The following is a 23,030-nucleotide window of genomic DNA, read 5'->3' as shown; positions in this document are numbered from 1 at the left end:
ATTTTACAGGCGCCGCGGCATCAGACGCTATTTGGGCGATCGTTAAGTACGGCATCCGGTTCAGTGGTGTGTCATATGCAGAAATTACTTCACCAGTAGCTTGCCTTGTTCAACCATCTACCGGTAACTGCCCTATCGGCGTGACTATCAGCTTTTGGGTCAAGCTTGATGACGTCACAGGGGTCGTAAGATACATCGTGTCATCAGGTAAGTTGAACTTTGCTATACTTTGCTTGAAATGTCAGATTTGAATGATGTCAAAATTGTTTTATAATATGTTGAAAATTTGTCTTCCCATTTCTTTTTCTCTACAACCCTTTATACTAGGCGTTTGTATACTTTGTTTCTATTTCTAGCTCTCGCTGTCTCTCCATTTATATCTTCGTTTGTCTCCATCTAGCTGCCTCTCTGTTAGTGCCTTTTCCTGGTCAAGGATGTTTATGCCTGTCCTTGGCTGTCAATTCTTATATGCCTGCTTACATGTCTTACCTCAATGTCCGTTCCTTTATCCGTCTGTCTCTCTATTTTATCCTCTCTCTCTCTCTCTCTCTCTTCCTCTCTCTCTCTCTCTCTCTCTCTCTCTCTCTCTCTCTCTCTCTCTCTCTCTCTCTCTGCCTATGTGCATTCTCCTCTTCATCTTTCAGTGTATCATTTCCTTACTCCATCTATCTATCTATCTATCTATAATTCTTCATCTTTCAATCTATCTATCTACTCTATCTATCTATCTATCTATCTATAATTTTTATTTATCTATCTATCTATCTATCTATCTATCTATCTATCTATCTATCTATCTATCTATCTATCTATCTATCTATCTATCTATCTATCTATCTATCTATCTATCTATCTATCTATCTATTAATCTGTCTGTCTGTCTGTCTGTCTGTCTGTTTGTCTCTCTATCTGCCTATCAGCCTTACTGTCTGTCTACCCACCGATCCATTTACTTGCTCATCAATTTCTCTACTATTTATTCTCACTTCTGACCACAGGCCACATCGTTCGTCATCTTTTACCAATACACTTCAATCACATCAATCAATTACGTCCTTTCTAGTCACGCTCTTATTGATGACGCGCACTTAAAGTGTTAACATGAAACTATAGAAAATTCCAAACGATAAAACATTACTTTATTCCAAATGCAGTGTATTTGACATATGATAAATCTGAGTTTAAAATACAATCCCATCTAAAGCGGAGAAAACAAAAGTCTACATGTAACTATAGAATTTCTTTCGTTCATTATTCATTCACGATGCGTCTCCTCGAACAACTCGAAAAAAACGGGTGCACTGGCCCCGTTATTCTTTCTGAAAGTATAAAAAACAAGGAAGAACAGTTTTAAGGAAAGTAACATCATCACCTGCATTAAATCCTACAGCTTGCATAAAACAGCCATCTATTTTCAGGCTCGGTAGCTGTAGTATTGATGATTCGTCCAGTCTAGAAATGAACAAATGTAATATACTATAAAGGTATAATCTAAGCAATATATATTACCAATTTGCAGAGGTTGTTTAAAATTTGGTAGACAGTTAAATTTTTTTTACCCTCTCAAAAGTCTTACTAATTATTTCACGGATGACAGTTGACATGTTTACTATATCATTTTTATTGTATATATTGTATATTTTAATGATTTCTCTATATCAACTAGTACATAAATTTGGCTGAAAGATTTGAACTTTGTAAAGTAGAACACTGTTTTCAAATGCCTACCAAGGTTTCATATTAAAATATGCCCCTAACTTTTCAATAAGATTGTCTGATTTTAATGTCCCAAAACACTTTCATTCATTGTTGATGAGTGTGTATTTTAATTCTATTATCTAAAACTCATCGCCTACATCAATTTGCTGCTCTCTTAATTCCTCTGAAAAACATGATTTTCGATTGGCATGAAAAACGCGTCTTAAGTCCTATTTTGTTGAGTTCAGTCGCTGTTTCTGCATGGTTTCTTTGTGTTAAAAAACCTTTAGGTGACTCGATAGGAAACCGGATATGTCGATCGGGACGAAGTTCGCATACTGTATAGGAGTTTATCACCTATCAGATTACGACACATGGCATTTTGCAAAGTCTTGGATGGCTGATTGATATACCTTAAAATTTGACAGGACGCGTAAGCTTGTCACCCTGACAACGACCGTGAATAGAAAGTGATCTTTATCTTCCTTTTTCTTAATGCTCAGATGTATGATGATATAAATTATTCAAGTTCGCTGAATACAGTATCTGTTTGTCAGTGTTCGATGTGATAGTGTTTGGGAATGCTTGAACACACGAGGTGAATTTTAGATGAGATGTCCAATTTATAATCAAAACGTTTATCAACCTTGTTTTTCGAAGACATCATTATCGGATAAAAAATAAAGCAGTATAATTTGTTAATTGGATATGATTCAGGGTCCTGAATATATATCAGTGGCGTTATATGGAACATCCATTTTAGCTGCATGGGGTCCAAAACTCTTTAACAAGCGATGGTTCAGTATAGCCATAGAGGCATCTTCAGTACATGTCGTCATTTGGGATTTCCAATGATGAGGTTACATGCGATCATTACTGACATAGGAATGCTCGCATTGTTCAGAACTTGATACAAGGAGTATTTGTATCTTATTATATATGAAACCTCATCCAAATAAAAAGGACAAAATGCTGACTTTAACGGATGTTTGCATTTTGAAAAGATATATACGAGCTTTTTCGTTGTGCATCTGTCATTTACAAGTCTACAATTGAGTTGATTGTGGCAGTAAAATGTGTACATGTATCTATCTATCTATCTATCTATCTATCTATCTATCTATCTATCTATCTATCTATCTATCTATCTATCTATCTATCTATCTATCTATCTATCTATCTATCTATCTATCTATCTATCTATCTATCTATGTCTCTGCTTATATCCAATTGTTGACAGTCCATTAACATATCTTCATCAGGGGCAGAAGGATCAAATAATCATCAAGGCATTGCTGCTTTTGTAGATGACAGTGACAACTTTGTTGTCGTCGTTAAATCTGCCACGACCATGTACGTTGTTCTAGGTGCTCCCTCCAATTTCCCATTCAACGAGTGGTTAGAGGTCACTGTGAAGTGGGAAGACAGCGCTGGTAAGTGGGTGCTTTCTGTGAGTTTCAGAAATTACTTGGAATTGTTGGAGCACAAAAACTAAAAAGAAATGCTATACATAGTTTATTCTTTGCGGCGATCGATCATGCTAAAACCAACTCACATACGGACAGAGTATTACGCTCGTTTAAAAAGATTAATGAAATAAATCCGACAAGTATTAGAAAGAGATTTACAGCCCGCAGCCTTGAGGTCAATTTCAAGTGAAGTGATTTGCCAACGACAAAGATACAACTTGATTTACCCCTCCTGGCTTTACCTCACTTATCATAACCTCAACGGATATCAGTTCCCCTTTGACACATACTCAGATGTTTAATAAGTCGATTTGTTGGTTTTATAATATAATACCACGCGTTTATACAAGTTTGATCTTTATGAAGACCGAAAAGTCGAGTGTAAGCGCACAGCCCGTCTTTAAGAGAGAATATGTCGAAGGAGAAAAACCTAAACGTTTGCTAAGACCCTCCGCAAGAAACTTTAAATTATTGTTATTTAAAATCGAGAATAAAAATAAGGAGTCAACTCCGGAAATACGACAGTAGAGAAACAAATGACCTAATATTTACCGACACTTGAAATTGAAAATGGCCGCCATCTCTGTGTTAACAATGCTGGGAAAATTACATTTTCGGTTATCACAAATAATATGCCAGAGGAAACTGTTTTTACTTCATAACTTTTAAAATGATCCCCAAAAAACAAGTAGATCCCTAAAAGTATTATACAGTCTGAATTTATGTCAAGAAGGCGCATTCTACCTTAAGTGAGTTTGCGCCTTGAGCACAGATATCCGGAGTCTCACGTTTTCACAATACTTTGCTGTTTTACCACTTGTGAGGAGTCATTTTGATGTTAGTGAAGTAAAATGAATAACTTGTTTCGAGGAAGTTCAAATACCCCCTAAAAAGTTAATATAGAAGAAGAAGCAGCTTTGAACTTCAAATATCGGTCATATCTACTCTTACATTGTAATCCCTTGAACTTATCACTTGTTTTGAAACAGAGTCTTTCATTCTTCATGTTTTGAGGCGCGAAATACTTTAAGTGAGATTCTATGATCTGCTGTCTTCCCAGGCCTTTCCGTTTTGAGAGATGGTAGTTCAATTGGCAGCGATGCGAGCGGCACGCCGGAGATAAGCAGCCTTACATCAACGTCGCTACTTCTTGGTGTTTCGAAGTCATTGAACGATCATTTTATCGGAGCGTTGGACGAGTTCTACGTATGGCAAGGTCAAGTTGAAGATAATATGTTGCTGAACAAGTTTGCCTACGTAAGTGATAACGCATTCACCGTTATTATCTGGTAATGTTGCCTGGAAGTGCGGGCTTATATCGCCAAAAAAGCTAAATCTGTTTCAAATGCAGTTATGGCACGCAGACGTAAGAGTAAGTCGGACAGGAACTTTCTTATAGCATTTTGTTTAATTATTTTTGTCTGAGAGCTCAGACCTGAAAAATTGCAAACTCTGGCTATAAAACGTATATGTCAGAATCTGCATTTCAAAAGAGGATATAGCAGATCACTGACAACGAATATTTTCTGCTTGGCCCTGTGTTCCTGCCCTTTGCTTTGATATTCGTTTCGCCTTATCATCGAGTCTATCATGATTAATTCTATTGCACCGGGGAATATGCAGTCCACTATACAATGTGTTCAGGAAAACTAGTTAAGCTTCTTCATGCAAGAAGGTAACACGAGAAAAAACGTGACTTGAATGTGAGTTGTGACACTGCTATCATTTTAGGCATAGTTCGATGACCAAATCTGTTTATATCACGTCATAACCATCTGAAGATAAATAGTAAGATCTACAAATGTAAAATCATGGTTTTACGACAACCATTGTATTTACGCCTATTTATTTTTGTGAAAAGCACCCTCCAATTATTTGGTCTTCAGGATCATTCCGCCAGTAAAGCTACCAAATCCATCCATGCTGACAGCAGACTGTGCAAAGCTTATATCGACACACCTAATTGACGTTGGTGAATTATTGCAAATGTTGCATACTGTTTGCAGCCAATTTTGCCTGTTTGAGCTTTATTCTGACTAGAGCAATGTGACGTCGTGAAAACATAATAAAAAAATGAATAAAATTCTCAATTTAAAATAAAAATATTACAAATTTTCAACATGCAAATAATATGTGTGTAAGCCTATGGTACATCGGTATATGTGTTACCATATATCCAGGACATACATACATACATACATACATACATACATACATACATACATACATACATACATACATACATACATACATACATACATACATACATACATACATACATACATACATACATCATACATACATACATACATACATACATACATACATACATACATACATACATACATACATACATACATACATACATACATACATACATACATACATACATACATACATACATACATACATACATACATACATACATACATACATACATACATACATACATACATACATACATACATACATACATACATACATACATACATACATACACACACACACACACACACACACACACACACACACACACACACACAACTACATACATACATACATACATACATACATACATATACATACATACATACATACATACATACATACAGAGAGACAGACAGACAGACAGACAGAACAAACAGACACACAGACACACAGACAGACACACAGACAGATTCAGATTCAGATTCGTTTATTGCGTTTCCAGGCCTCCGGCCCATATGCTTGGGGGTTACAGAGGTTTTAAATACATGGGATAACAAAATATCTTAGAATCACATACAAAAGCGTAGACAATGCATAAATATCTACATTACAATAGTAGTGTAAACAGACACACAGGAAGACAGATAAACAGAAATGTCAAATTAGACTTATACACATATCAACATTGGTGCATAAGCTTCCATCGGTTGAAAGGTCGAAGACTATGAAAATCATTCAAAGGTCTTTTTGGTGATCCCTTGGATCGCCTTTGTTCTAGTCTGTAAGAGGATTATAGAGGCGTGATAGCCTTTTGTTTTCCATCGTAATTGTAATCTTGTGGGTAAATTTTCTGCTGAGACAATCTGGCACCAACGCAGGCGTTTTACTGAACACAACGAGGCTATCTATATAAAGTTGCCCTTTTCTCGACGGTAAAGTGAGTCCTACCCAAAACTAATGAAGATAATACAAAGACAATTATTGATAAGCTGTGACACTGAGAGCTATGAGTCTTGAAAGTTTCAACGTTAACTTTAAACACACTACTCGAAAAATAAACTGTGAAAGTCGTACATCAATGTGCAAAGCCATCAGCGGACGTTCAGGTTCTAGTAAGAACGCAATTTCTATCAACAACGGTTTCCATTACAAGTTTTTCAGAGTTCTCAAAGATGTAGTGTGTGCGATCTGAGACTCCACCTCTGTATTACCATTTAAACTGTTACATCTGTACAACCTACGCTACATATCAATATTCCCAGTCATAGAAACATCAAAACTCTTGATTAGTCTTGTCGAAAGGGTATATTATTCCCGCACCTTTCCAGTGAAGACAAGAGGATTCCAATTTAAGGACATCTGATGTTCATATCGATTTTTAGTATTGATTTCAGTAATCCCAGCAGACTTCGCTGATGAATTGTGAAAAAATATATCTGTCGGCTAGTCTAAACGAAAATCATGAAATTTTCTCACGATTTCCTTATCGGCCATACTTTTAACCTGTATCATGGTGCATTTTGGGTGACAACGCGTATGTTGATGTTGTCGATGATGTCATAATGATATTTAAAGCGGAAAAACACACAAAATATCAAATATTGACTCTGCCTGCCTGGCAAACGTCGTTGCATTCAAAATCTCATTTCATTCATTGACAATTAAAATAACGCAGGGAGAACTCCTTTCTATAAATTCAGCTTTCTCCTCAGCAGCTTTCTGGACAACTTGTAATCGTTTTACATAAAATCATGATGGCGACTCCGACTGGTAAAAAAAACAGTTGTCTTGGGGAAGGGGTCTGAACCCTTGAAAACAAGCAAATACAATCAGAAAATTCAGTCTGTTTCCTGATGAAAGAAAGTTTCAAGTTATTGACACGTTAAAAAAATCTCTCAAGCATATCAATATGTCGACCGTGAATTACTCTCGACTCTCGGGAAACCGACATAATATCCTTCAGACGTCGGCATGGATGAGGATTAGAGTGTATTACATTAATACGCGTTGGGCTGATGCAATCTTGCATGATTGCGCTGGAACTCTTAAACGAGGTAATATGGTTGTAAAAGTAGGATTATGCCATACAATCTGGTCTTAGCTCTATAGTCGTTTTTGGCACGGTGTACGTATGAAACTATGTTGTGACATGGAAAGACACGCTTAAATACATGTTATCTATTTGCAAAAACAAGTCTGTATTTTTGGCCTTCGATAAGATTGACTCATCAATATCACAAAGTGACAGTCACAACCAAAACCATTTTCTTGGAACGCCATTAGGAAGAAGACAAACATACGTCTAATATCAATATTGTAATCGGAGCATTAATGTTTTCACTGTTATAGTCATATAGTCATTATAGCCTCGCGTGAATTACTCAGTCAGGATGAACATAACTTGTTATATTGACCATAAAACAAGTGATAAAAATATATGACGTGTTTCAGCATATACAGAGATTCAAGAATGAGTCTCTTAAGTCCAACACTGTCCCTTTGGGGATATAAAGGAGAAGAGGTGATTACTTGTAAAGAAGAAAAGTTACATGGAATATTGTAAGTGTGAAAACCACTAGTAGATATTTGAATACCTTTAGCGTGTGTTACATGTAAACATCTTCAATTCCTATCATGGTTTTATTCCATAAACTAAAAAGACAAATACTTGATTTTTACGTTTTGGATTTTAGTCGACTGGCGATTTTAGTAATCAACAGGATAGCCTTATCATGGTCGCTAAAATAATTTAATGAACAGCTTGACAAGTCTGTATGCTATTGAAGCTTAGGTTTATCTTCTTTTCCTAAAACATGGTATCCACGGTTCTCTGGATAAATTTCCATTCATCTCAGCTGACCTGGAATGAACCAATCGTTGTTAACAGTCGAGTTAACAGGATTATGTACATACAAGGGGCTTTGAACTGCCATGCGTTGGCATAAAATAACAAAAACATGATATGACTTGAATGGAAACGTTGGCTTTGCGGCCTTAGAAATTATATCTCGATAAATAGAGCGTATTGCGTCCCTGTTTGCCGACTCCGTTCCCCAGTGCTTTCTATTCATGGAAGGCGGGACAGCAAAGTACTGCGAGTGCTGTCACCGAATGCTAATTAAAAATGAATATTTGACACCAGCTGCTGTTTTAGAAACAAGAAAAAACAAACAGTTTTATATTAAGTGATGTGCTGTGAGTCGTGAATCGTCTCACCAAAGTCGTATCGACCCCGCAGCTATCGTTGAAATCTACACGCCTGAGTAACATGTTCGCAAACAAACACCCGATGATGCAGAATATTCAGGCAAACACTGTGTAGACCTTTTAGGCGCATCGTTGTTCGCGGTTTCAGATGACCTACGGTCATAATTTCAGCTGTTTTGCTGTAGAACTTTTGCTAATGTAAAAGCGAGCTGAAGTCAATTCTCGAGCCACGGCTCAGGAGCTTACAGGTGGCAATTGATTGCATGTTCTATTGAACGACGACAAGAAATCGATCTTCTCTGATGAGTTTCTTCTCGAACAAATTACTGAAAAGCTAAGCAGCGAAGACAGTCGATCGGCTTCTTGATAGATTACCTTGAATTGTTAAGAAAAAGCCCTGTCACCGAAAATTATTTTCTGTGATTTTATTGTATCGTTGGCCAAATTTTGTACTGTTACAATATCCTATAGAAGTTGTAGGAACCATCTCAAATAGGGGCTATTTGTATTACGTAAAGTGGAAACATCATGTTGAAGTGCTGTGACAGTCTTTTCTTCACCATGACTAAACATATAGTTTGAAGCGTTTTGTCTATCATTTCTTCGGAGAATTTATGATTATTCAGTTAATTCCAATTATCAAGCGCAGTCCTATAGTTAACTAAATTATTCTGGTTATATTCATATTGCACTTGAATTCCTCGTGTCACATTCACACCCTCCCGTTGACAAAACCATCACTACGATTCGAATGTGCACGCGATTCAAAAGATAAATATGTATTCATCTTTAGAAGTCGACTTATTTGCAGATCAGCTTTTACGTATCGACTGTCATAGTTTGTGCACTTGAATTTAGCGATGATTTTTGACCAACATTAGTAGATGTAAGGGCAAAGAAAAAGTTTCCACGGGTTGAGATATAGACTCCAGAGGCAAATCCGATGCTACCTGTTAAGGCCAAGAAACCTTTTCCGTCTAAGGATGTATAAATCCAACATTCATCATTGTCACTCACTTAAATGGGGATAATATGTACGCACGCATGCGTAGTTCGTAGTTAATCGCCCAGATATGTTTTAGATGCAAAGCTTTGGTGTCGACCAGACGTTCATAGTTTTTCGACATTGGTTAGAACCTTATATTACTGTTTGGTCAGCATTATCTTCCTCGGAATGACGTCAAATTTATGATGGCCTCGTACTTCCTTTGACGGGGAAATATAACAGCCATCACAACCGTTCGGTAAGTTCCAGCTGCAGTGTTGCCGGGAAACACAGTGGAGAGGTATCCACGACTCATCACTATACCTTCGCTTGTTCATCCTTTTGAATGTCAATGTTGTACTTTGGTTGGTGAAACATGAAGAGAAGTACAATCAATTTAGCCGTCTATGTCCTAGTCTGTTTTGTCATAACCAAATGCCTTGGAAAACTGTCTGGATTGACTGGAGAGACCAACGGCGGGCAGACAACCACTGATACAGCTGTTGTCAGCGGAGGGACGGTAGCTGCAACAAGCACTGCCCATCCGACTACGAGGTATTCTACACATCAACCCGGAACAACGATAGTAGATACCAATTCGCCGTCAATGGGTACCGAACACGGTTCGACTGAGAGTTCCATAAGTATTCAAGCCAGCACGAGCGTTCAAACCCGTCCTGCTACGACATCCGCACCGTCAACGCAAGAACACCCACAGTCCACGGTAAGTGGAAGGCAAATACGCGGAAATCGCATGTCGAGTTCATTTGGCAAGAAAAGGTTGTAAAGCCTCGTGCGAAATACCGTGATAAAATCAGTCCCAGTTCTGATAGTGTCCGATTTGCAAATTACCCTCGAAACCAGATAAAAGATAACACATAGGTACAAACATGCCTTGACGTTATCATTGTTACAATTTAGTAAAGTCATAAATGTTTAGATCAGAGTGGTACGTTAAGACTTTCAGTCTTGGGGTGACCAAGGGCACAGTGCAAAACAAACTTGTTAGTTGTCTTCTCCGTTGAATGTTCGATAAAAGTCCTTCCGTTACTGGCATGTAAAGATGCGAAATACGCAAAATAATCCATTTACATTAAGTGTACCTGTTGGCAGCTCTTATTGATGAGAAAAAAGAGAAATGCTGATCTACTCTTCATTGTTTGAATTAAACTTGATCTTTATACAGCAAATTTTTATGTCTATTTAATATTGAAAATGCCAACTGCAAAAATTGCATATAAAAGTTGATCAGTAGGATTAATGAATGAATGCTTTATTTCACCAGATGCTTCACAGTATGTACAATAATGAAAATTATCAGAAAACTGTGTATTATTGAAATTGTACAAAGTCAAAGAAAAGAAAAAGAACGTTGCAATATTGTAAAATCTGGTGGGGGCCATGAAAATAGTCTAAAAGGACTAGTCGAGTTCATGGCCCGTGAGTATACTAATAACTATTCGGTAATCGATTAATGTTAAAAAAAAGGTCCGAGCAAATTGACTGTCACCTTTATCTCTCTACAAATTGATTGACTTGAACACGATTGGAACTAATTTGGGATGATTGGATGGTAAAGTAATGTCGATTTCATCTACAAATGTAATCTCATCTGCTTATATTTTTACGTTACACACTTGTTTTTATGAGTAATTTGCAATATTGCAACATTCAGCAATACGGCACCTAACATTTTTGAGAAATTTGAAAAATATGAAAATCCAATTATCCCAAATTAGGTCCAATCGTGTTCTTGATCCAAAATTTCAAAAGAGAACAAAAGACAAACACTCCACAAATAGTCAGCGTCAACCAGAATAATGCAAGATCCAAGGATTGATGAATATTTCGTTAAAGGACCAGTAGCTATAACGCGTTATGATTGTTACTCATCTTTGTTCTGTATGTCAATCGAAAGCTCGTCTTCTACTCCCAATAGCATGTAAATGGACCCATTATTTAGCTTGTCAACACAGCGTCTGTACTTATAAAATACACCGTTATTGTTGAAATGTAATTCCTGGTCCGGACCAGCATTCAATCATCGACAATAAAAATGCAGTTCACTCATGTACTTAATGTGTCAACCAGCTGAAGACTGTATTCAATTTTGCTTCTTGGAGTAGAAAAACGATTCTGTAGTTCACATTAAAAACAGAAATATTGAAAAAATCACCAAGAGTTACAGGTTGGTGCAGTTTAATCTTGTCTAAATTTAAGTAATTTTTTCCTAAGAATTTGACAAAGGGTATTTTAATTCAAAGGGTATCTTAAATCAAAGTTGCATCTGGTACTGGTCACATGGAGTCATCTTGTATATTTTAGCGCAGTAGGTGATAATAGCACTCAATGACAGAAATACATAATCAATATTTTACATAAAGGGACTGATCATGAACTGAAAACCACGAATTGTGCCGATGGTTTTGCTGAAAAAATACATCTGTGTTTGTTTTTGACTCCGCTCTCAACTCAAGTAAAGTACAAGAGTGAAATCCAAGTACATGACAGTACGGCCATTAACTCGTCATCAGCGGTAACACAAGATACAAGCTTAATACAGGCCTTGTACCCAATCTGTCACTGTACTTTGCGACTGGCTCATCGTTAAAACACAAATGTAGCACGACCTCTTACGATATTGTGGTCACGTTCATGGTCTTAAATGGACAACATGTAAAGTCTTTAACGCTACTTATGGATTCTTTACCCTATTCAAGAAACTGATGATTTAGAAAAGATGTTTTCACAGTCAGGACCCTCCAGCTTGAAACTAATTCCGTGATATAGTATCTTTACCTTGTGACTTCATTTGCGTTGAATTTTTATGTGTTTTTGGCGTTAAAGTGTACAAACTAGTGCACCTATTACCCGAGTAGAGAAGGAGATAATGATCAGGACGTGTTTTGTTTACGTAGAGATAATCTTTTTCTATGCTTTCGGAATTATTCCCCAGCGTTGAATCATAGAGAGTTTGGTCACTGTGGGATTGCAGCGAGATCAAATGCTGACACCTCAACAAGCGGCCGGGTAATGAACAATTAACCAAGTGATATCAAATCACGCGAACCACTTCTGACGTTTCGAAGTTGGAGTTTATGACAAACATCGAGATTTAGCGAATATGTGTCCAATAGCATTAATTTCCTATATAGTTTATACTCTTTTCATAATAAATGACCCGAATATGTAAAGATAAGTATAAAATATGTCTCTTCGTCTGTTTACAATTCACAAAAATCGCATATCCTTACTGAATCATCTATGCAATGTACAATTGTATGAATCTGCTTGCCCGTAACACGTGAGCAAGTAAAAAAACAACTATTTTGCTAATAGCATGCAGCAATATGAAATTTCTCACTTTCCTAATTTCCAGCCCTACTGTGAACTACGTGTGCTAGTACAATGAAATACGTGACCCTCGCGGACCGGTAAGAAACTCGGGGGAACAACAAAAACCGTAGTTCCGCCTTATTCAGTTAATAATGAATGTAAACCACAAACGCCCACGTGTGCAATTACCATAGTAACACATCCTTTTCCCAGTGCGAGCCGTACGTTAAATCTGCCATGGGCATTGTAGTGACGGATAAATTGGACACTAAGTCTTGTCTATATCGATGTAATTCGCAATGTTGGACAGTATTGTCTTGTGACTGCAAAACTCGTTATTTAGCAATATCACAATGAGCATGTGCATGTGACGTCATTAGAGTAGTATTATTGTCCCAATGCTTTCAAATCCGACAAATGAATCAAGAGAAGCATAAACCCGATAATGATCTGATTATCAAGAGTAAGCTTGTGAACGTTTAATAATATGTAGTCTTACATTGAATTGACCTTCCTCAGGTTATGTATGTATGTATGTATGTATGTATGTATGTATGTATGTATGTATGTATGTATGTATGTATGTATGTATGTATGTATGTATGTATGTATGTATGTATGTATGTATGTATGTATGTATGTATGTATGTATGTATGTATGTATGTATGTATGTATGTATGTATGTATGTATGTATGTATGTATGTATGTATGTATGTATGTATGTATGTATGTATGTATGTATGTATGTATGTATGTATGTATGTATGTATGTATGTATGTATGTATGTATGTATGTATGTATGTATGTATGTGTGTATGTATGTATGTATGTATGTATGTATATATTTATGTATGTATGTATGTATGTATGTATGTATGTATGTATGTATGAGTGTGTTTGTGTGTATGTGTTTATTTACTTGTATCAGTATTGAATAGATATGTGCTTATTCATTGTAGAATTTATTTCGCATTTCTCATTCAGTTGATCCAAAACGTTGCCGATAAATTCATAGATGATTTTAATCTTTTTAAAATAGGCTTTGGTATATCCACTTGGTATTCAATGATTTGGTCTATAGAGAAATTTACAAGGAAAGGTAGATATTTCGTACAAATTAATAGACGTAATACCCCACGACTTCAAAGTGGGATTTAGTAACACCCTGAAAAAAATAATTATTTCGTGGTTGTATAATTCCAGTAATAAAGGAAGTCGCGAGATAAGCATTTGAGTAACAGGATAAAAAATACCAAAGAGATCTCAAGAAAAGTACAATTATATAACAGTTTTTAACAGTCTGTGTATTAGGACTGTTCAGCGGCTAAAACCATATCAATTGATACTGTTGAAAATTTTACAGCATTTGTCTAGATTTGCTGTCGTAAAAAAATTATTTGCAAGCCTTGTAACAGCGTCTGGCAATCTCATGGGGTGAGTATATCTATTATTAAAATTTCTCTGCCGTCGCAATTATTCAAAGAAGGACTTGGGGATTTGCCCGAGGAAATGCCACGGCTTCGTTTCCATACCTATCAGAAGGGCGATCAGTCATTTCCATTCTAAGCAAAACCTGTGACATGTAATAACTTTACCGTTATATATGGTTATGTACACGTTGTATGGCTTAAGGTAGTATGCACCTCGAAAGTAAAAGACTTAAACTTTTCCTCTAACTTTCCTCAAGCAATCTTTCAATCATTCTCTTTCAGAATCAAGAATAAAAAGGGGGTCACCGTGCAAATTTTGGTACTAGAGAAACAAATTACCCAAGATTTACCGATATTAGAAATTCAAAATGGCCGCCATCCCTGTGTTAACTCTATGGAGAAAAATAAAACATTTTCGAATTTCGAAAAACTAAGCCGTGAAAAGTTTTCTTTTACCAAGAGCTTTAAAATGAACCCCCACATGTGGTATATCAGGAGAGAATTGTAAAAGTTTGAGAATCCGAAAGTCTGTGCCCGAGGTGCGTTCTACTACCTTAATGCGTATACGTGATTTCCCCCATTGCTGGTTTAACATTTACTACCATACTAGACGACAGCCATGATTAACATGTAATGTTATGTAAAAAGCGAGATCTCACTTCTGTGCCGTTTTTTATTAAGAGCGTGTTTCGTGCCGGTAACATAATTACATGAAAGTACTCGTAAGATGTGCAACGGTTAACAAGTAACCCTGGTTAAGGTTCACACGCAAGAGCTGTAACAAAAACTGTGCCATAAATTGTATGAAGACATTGCTAGGATCCGTCCTGCCTTCGACCTTGTTAATAATTGATGTCATCAAAAAGTCAAGTAATATGCAGCTTCTCAGTATATTACCTGCCCTTTTTGCTTCAGCGCATGTAAAGAAAGTCCTATTACTTTAAACCAGTCTCTTCATTGTATTTAAAGTTCTTAATACACTAACGATATCATGAAGAATGGTCTGAAGCGCATTGTGCAGATTACGCATGGTGTTAGTTGCGGAAAAGGAGCGAGGATTAATAACGGTTGTAACAGTGAGAATTTCTCAAGAGTGTTAATGATGGATATATATCGACACTGGCTGGTACAATTTACCATTAGCGGCTTCCTCATGACACCTTATCATCGTCTTGAGATAATTCACTTCCTTTCTAGATCAACGATGTCCAAGCCCTAAGGGATACGATACTGTAGACCAAAGGTTGCTCTGTAAAAGAGAAAGTTAACACAAAACATAGTTAATGATAATGTTGATTCCTTATCAAACGTTGGTTGTGTTGAATGGAGCGACTTAATTAATCTTTTGCTGTCACTTTTGCGACGGGAAACAGCATGATGCAGTGTACTTGGCTCAGAACGGTAAATCAAAATGTGTTTTAAGTGCTCGGTACATCTGGATATACTCACTTTTATTCGTCAGTTCGTTATCGAACATCTGTCAAAGTCAGAGGCTAAGGTCATTTTTCAGTGACGAGCAACTTTATCGACTGTTAAGGGGACCCAGTGCTGAGCCGTTACAACGAATTTATCAATCTAATATTTAAATGTGCAGTTGTGTAATCATACAAGGCCACACCCAAATCGTTTCTACAGGATTTTGAAAAGAAAGCTGATATTATTTTGTGAAATATAATCAACTCATTTATATGCAATATAGATAGGATTGATCAAAATAAGCTAGACTTTAAATTAATAAAGCGCTAAATTTGAAATAATAATCTCATTTGTGTTGACAGAACAGTATGATTCTTTCTGAACGCAATTCATTCCATTTTTTCAAATGTAAGTTTCCAGAATATTTCTCAAATCAGTAATAACAATAACCGATTCTTTTTAAATTCATTCCTCTAATGCACATATTCTGTCACATTTTTTAAAAATCTGATGAAAACAGATATGAACACAGTGCGGGGCATTTCTTCACGAATATTCTCGAGTATCAAAGCAATACAATATTCTATACATGAATAGTTTCAACGTTTGGTTTAATACATAGCAACGTGTTCATGAAAGAGGCTTTCCACTTTCACTGCGTGTACACCAGGATTAGGTTAACGTAAAGGTGGATCGCTTAATATCATTTATAATTTTCCGTTACCGAGAAACTTTGATGAAATATTTAGAAAGGATCATTGCAACATTATTTCAAAGGATAACAGATAGAAATACCTGAACAATTACCTACTATAGTGAGCAACGCAAATGATTTATGTGGAATGTTTCGACTTATTTTACGTTTCATCATACTCACCCATTATGTAGACATAAATAGAATGGAATACAACCATTGACGCTGCATAAGAAGTGAGGCTGACGTTTTTAATTCAAAAAGAAGGCGCAACCCTTCTTTAAAAAGTGATTTGTCGACGAAAATTAGGAAATAGACTGCATTTCGGAAGAACTCCTAAATTAAACATCTGTTTTAAGATTAAAAATGGGCTTCTAAAATTCTTTCTTTCTGGAGCAGGCTGTATAATAGGAATTATGCGGTGATGTCCCTTTCGTTAACTACAGGAACCAACGCTTTGAGAGCGGTTTATCGATATTTGCAACATACCCCTTTTAATGTGTTCAGTGTGACAGAAAGAACACTTGACCATGATGATGATAAGATGATAGATTATATACACGGTAGACGAAGCATTGCTGGCTCTAAAAAGTGTATAGACTTATTGATTAATAGGTAGCCAGACAGATAGAAAGATAGGCAGATAGATAGATAGATAGATAGATAGATAGATAGATAGATAGATAGATAGATAGATAGATAGATAGATAGATACTTATTAGATAGATAGATAGATGGATAGATAGATGGATAGATAGATAGATAGATAGATAGATAGATAGATAGATAGATAGATAGATAGATAGATAGATAGATAGATAGATAGATAGATAGGTTGATAGGTAGGTAGAGAGAAAATACAGATATATATAATATATATATATATATATATATATATATATATATATATATATATATATATATATATATATATATTACACACAATGGAGCTCTAACTCTGTGTCGGGGTCCATGAGGCTTGTTTTTTTTAAGCTTCGACGCCGGCCATGCTTAACCTTCTATTTACTTAAATTGAGTGAATACAGGTCACAAAATATGTAATCAAAACACTGAAGGGTTACCCACGCTGAAAGCTACAATCCAATTAACTGCGCATGCAGTCGCAAAACAGAATGAAAGAATGTATTAAAAAATTAAAGGGAAAAACCAAAACAAACACCAATACTTGTGCCTTCAACCATCTTTTGTTGTCACCTAACGTAAGATATGCAATATCCGCAATGCATAAATTTACCAAGAATATCCAAAACAATGTTACTTGGTAAATTATTTGATTTCATTGTCAAGGCAGTTAACCAGCGGGCAAAGAGTCACATAAATAAATTTCGTTTTCGAATGGTGTGACACACCTCAGAATCGTGTAATAGGCACACAAAATGAAGCTTAATATGTCTTGTTCACCAGAGGATGTGCAACAAACTGTAGATTCGCAAAACGTGCAAGTGGAAATTACAGCCAAATGGTTTATGACTTGACATAGGGTTATCAACAATATCCTTTAAATTCCCCCGTAAACGGCAATAAAGTTCTCAGGAGATTATGTACCGTATGGGATCTATGATTAACAACTTTTTATGGCATGTATCAGGATTTGTTTCGCCTGCTTGCATATCGCCGTATCCATGCTATTTTTTCATCTTGGATTAAGAGCTCCAATAAAATGCGCAGGTAATCGGAAATTAATGGAAATATGTTCGCTACAGATTGTCATAAAACGTATTTAGTGACATCACAGAGTTACTCATCACACAAACTCTTCTGATAACTAAACTTTCAATATCCTTTTTATTATTCCCTAATCTCTTGATTGGTCCTTGAAAAGCTTATTGTGCCAAATTATTTTACTGTCCAAGGCGTCAAATGTTTCTATTCTTGACATTTTTTATCAAAAAAGCACTCCTAGTTTGAACATTTACACGTCATCGCATATTGCGTGCAAACAAACATAATTGCAACCATACTTAAACTATATGACATTTTTCATTAACCATAGCGCATTGTGTTTATTGCCTCTTATCACAGAGAAACTATTGAACGGACAGTAATATATTTAAGAATCATCGTAAATAATAATCTCGTTATATTTAGCGCAATGTTAAAATTTGCAATCATTTTCTTTACTATGGCGATGCCCATCAAAGCGTGGAAGTGCCTCCGTGACCTTTTATCTAGACTATATCTGGTGACCTTGGCTACGTTTCTCGCAGATAACGCACAATCCGACTCGTAAATTATTCTTCACCTCTTATCTAGACGTTAGAATGGGTTTTATCTTGAATTTCAGTAACAAAATCACGTTTACTGTTTCCTAATGAACTAGCAAAGAATAATTAAGACCTAGAAACTAATATATAACAGTACTAACATCTCCTGCAATTCAAGGAGGAATACACAGATCATAGTTTCAGATATTCGAACTTTCAAATATTTACGCTTCTTTTCTAGTCCAAGGTGAGTTTGGACTCATTTTAAAACTCTTGTAGTTAGAACAATTTTTCCGTCTTATTTTTTTATTTTCCACCAAAGAGTAAACCAAGGAAGTGTGAATTTCAAATTATCCTAAATGTTAGGTAATTCGATTCTATTACACCAAACTGTGCACGATGAACACTGATTTTAGTCTTGATTTTGGAAAAAAATGAACAAAAGTTTCGTCTGTAAGACATAAGTTTAAGTTTTTTTCACTTTCGAAGCCCCTACTCCCCGAAAAGAGACACAGTTCTTTCACAATAAAAACCTCATCTATTTTACAGTAAAACATCGCATAGTTGAAATGAGAGCTAGATTTTGCGAAATATGCATGGCTTTTATCTGAATGGCGAGTCGAATGTGCAAGGATGTTATCTCAAGCAGTAGTAATACAGAATACGTTGCTCGGCGTCAATGCATGCATTCGCTATCAACAGGTGCCATGTGTTCTGTAAACAGTTGCAGCAGAGCATGAAGGACGTTTATAACGTGGAAACCAAACGAAATCTATCAGCGACACAGAAACAGATTTGCACTGACTTAATCTTGGCTGTTTATACTAAATATAATTTCGAGGTCAGGGTTAACGAATTCATCTAAACATATTCAAATGAGCCAAATCATTCGAGACGGTCATACGCACACTTAACAATTAATGTGACGGCTCTAGCAAATAGCGCAGTGCAATAACTAATGTCGGATAGACTTGATATTCAGTTGCCGCATGAATGAACAGTGCGTTTTTATTTTCACGACGTTTTCACGATCAACCAGGCCTGTGAACAAACATACGCTTGTTGTTTCCGAGAAAGAAACATTCTCAGAGAGCAGGCATTGGATTAATCTGTATAAGAAATATTAGGCTGTACTAACTTACTACGTATGTAATAGGGTATACAGACCCTTATCTTTATATCTAGCAGTTCTTACAATAATCTGTTGTTCCTATGATTTCTTGAATGTATTAACCATATATTAAGATGCATGGCGATAAAATGTCGCAAACATTTCCCACTGTCTAGACATGATTCCTGGTGTTTTATGTACTCGACAGTGTGACTGTCAGAATGGACAAACATGCCGCCCTAACAATTATTGTATTGTAATTGCGGTTTTACAGCTTCATCTAGCTAATGATGAAAATTCCCCGTTCTCTTTTAATTTAATACGTGATGGCATATCCTTGAAAAGCAATTAAGTGAATACCGACAAAAGACAGCGTTCGGCAGCTCGAGCGAAGTCTTTTTCAAATGGCGTGAGATTTTAGCTAAATCATCAGCGAGGTGTGGATCCCTCGCAAAATTTGCATACTGCTGTGTTTGTAGCAACATTTCATTTTGATAACAAGCTTACATCAAAGACACTGTATCGATTTTTTTTTCTCTTAATACGTTTGTGATGCAAATTATTTATTGCTTTACTTTTTGATTCGGGTAACGTGTATAAATAAATTTACTTCTCAATTTGGTCAAAAACACTTTAACATAGAGTCAGGACAAGACAACAGCACTCGTGGAAGTCCAATTTTTTTCCTGCTTTCGGATACAAATTGTCTTAGTATTTAGGGGCTTCATTGTCTGAACATTTTAGAAAAGGAAAATGGGCGAATTCAAGTTGGATACAAATTGCCGTATCACTCACTCTTTATAAAATCCGCTGAGGTAATATGTATAATGTTATTCCTTTGGAACTGATAAAGTAGCCAGTTTTGGACTTGCTCTATTTAAAGCTTATAAAACGGCCCCGTGAAACAGACTCTTTGCGGAAGAACCTCAAGCCTTCGGACAAGAAACGTGTGGTGCTACCCTCGTGGCCACTCATATTTTGTAACACACCTCATCTACTGTTCTCGCCGAAAAATCGAGAAGTTCTTTAGCTATATTCGTCTTCTCCGCAGACGACACTTTTTTTTTGCGCAGCGCAATCTAGAATATGCTTATGCGTAGACGACACTTTCTAACTTTCCCGGTTAATAGTTGTTCCTACGTGTCAGCCGCTAAAGTTTTGTGTTAATCAGTAACTTGCTTTTGCATAATTCTGCGTCAAAAGAATGCATACCACATGACCGTAAATCAACGAATTATAACAGAGAGTTTGTACGATATGTGTGTTCTTTGCTATGTAACAGTTTGTATGGATCCCTCATGCTACATAGAAGGAAAACAATTCCTTATCCTTTTGAGCGACTCTCAGTCCCGTTGTGTATATAATATTAGCCTCGGAATTCGTAATCTGTTTCACAGCATATCTTCATAGCCTTTTCTAGGCGCTCAATGCTTGACTATAAAACACTTCCTTGTAGTGTCAGTTATTGTAAAATTTTCGAAATAATCATCTTGGGATTATTTGTCAGCCACAAAGAACGATGGGTGATTTAGTTAAAATCCATCGCTCAAAGTAAGAGAGCACGTAATAATACCATTTCATGTGTTTGATAACGTCGGATTATTGCAATTTGGCAATGTTTCAATCTAAATTCTACGTAGAGTTAACATTCTATAACTTGCCATAGTATTGAGTTTAAAATAAAGTTTGATTAATCAATTGCGAAATAGTAAAAGGTAACTATTGTCAGTCCTAACCTGCATGTCTGATTTATCTTTAATTCATATTTTATGTGCTGCACCTGCAAAAAATGCAACATGATCAATAACCACAACAGAATCGTGCAGTTTGTGAACAGGCCTTCGCTAAAGTACATTTTAAACTTTTTGATATCACACTTACTGTCGATAATCGCATTTATGTTATATCGTAGTAATAATTTATGGTATTTTCTATGTTGATGGCTATATTACCAAGTTGTAAATCGATGCCATTTTCAATACAGCCAGATGTTCCATTTCATTTCACTGAGAATCATAACATTGATAAATTAAGTACATGAAATATCGTGATTTTGATGGCAATGAAATACATTAATTAATTAATATAGATGGCGTGGATGAAAAGGATACCATATTCATAGCACAACGTTCGTTTACTCTAATGTATTTGGTATCTGATGGGCATTAGTGTACTATGGCAGTAATGGCGAAAACGTCAGAATCTATTCTACTCGCGTTCATTCTTGTACTCACGTGTAAGCATTACAACTTTTGCGTGTAAAAGATTTACTGCTGCATGATCATAAAACTCTCTCTTGCAATGAAGAACCGGAAGGTTGTAATAACAAAGGTTGGACATAAACACCCATCTTCTTTTGATGTTAATGGATCCTTGGTTTCTTCACATTGAGGGTGTCATCCTTGGAATAACAAGTGTATCAATCATCGCCGTAATGGAGGTATGCTTTCTTTCTCAAACAAAAACATTTTTGTTATCGCCAAATATGATATCAAAGATATATGGTACGTGCAAATGATTCGAGTTTATTCAATCGGATTCTCCACCAGTGGCTACACATTCTGTAATGTCTTCAGATATCTAATCATATCGCGTAGTAAAACCATTTAAAGAATTATCCACAAGTATTTGAAAACACACTTTGTGACGCCTAAAGAAATCTAATCAGTTGTCTAGGTAAGACAAAGATCCGTTGCTTAAATACATCATTGCAACGCTCTTTCGAGAGTAACAGTCTTGGAATGTCACAAGTTTGAGTCGGGTGTAAGGATAAATACTTCACAGATGTATGTTTTATCTGTTTTATTTTGTGATACGTATATAGCGCTGGCTCCGTGTGCAGCGGTACAAGAAACTTCTTGAACATGTCGTTTATGGTCATTACAGTTTTTGATTTGTCTCAGAGGACATAATTTCCATTAAACATGTATCGCTGCAATCCATTTCGCAATCTCAGTGTCACTCTAATTTCGATTAACTCATTGAAAAGCTTTCGTTGTAAAGATTTATTGTAAAGCATAGATAAATACTTGGAATGTACAATTTTATGTATACACAGGCACTTTCATTACAAGAATATCATATCGTAAATTTCATTTCAAAAAGAAAATATCTAGAAAAGGCTTTCCGTGATTACACTATCATTTCAATGTAAATTTAGCCCAAATACTGGTATATCGCAGGAAATGAACGGGTTTGACGATTTATAAGTGACCATTAAAGTTGACCTTGGCCCTCACTATCTCTCG

The 23,030-nt window shown here is 36.1% G+C and overlaps 1 protein-coding gene across 1 annotated transcript in view; it reads left to right on the top strand.

Moving 5' to 3' along the window:
* Positions 1 to 23,030, top strand: part of LOC139121906 (adhesion G protein-coupled receptor L2-like) — a 95,378-nt gene that overhangs the window by 46,322 nt on the left and 26,026 nt on the right. Inside the window, exons 8-10 of the mRNA XM_070687211.1 lie at positions 10 to 207; positions 2,961 to 3,131; positions 4,228 to 4,424. Coding sequence (XP_070543312.1) covers positions 10 to 207; positions 2,961 to 3,131; positions 4,228 to 4,424 — 566 coding nt within the window. The remainder of the gene's footprint in view (positions 1 to 9; positions 208 to 2,960; positions 3,132 to 4,227; positions 4,425 to 23,030) is intronic.

This window comes from Ptychodera flava, chromosome 2 (assembly GCF_041260155.1).
Source record: "Ptychodera flava strain L36383 chromosome 2, AS_Pfla_20210202, whole genome shotgun sequence".
NCBI lineage: Eukaryota > Metazoa > Hemichordata > Enteropneusta > Ptychoderidae > Ptychodera > Ptychodera flava.
The sequence above is the reverse complement of the archived record's forward strand: the minus strand, read 5'-3'. Positions and strand labels throughout refer to the sequence as shown.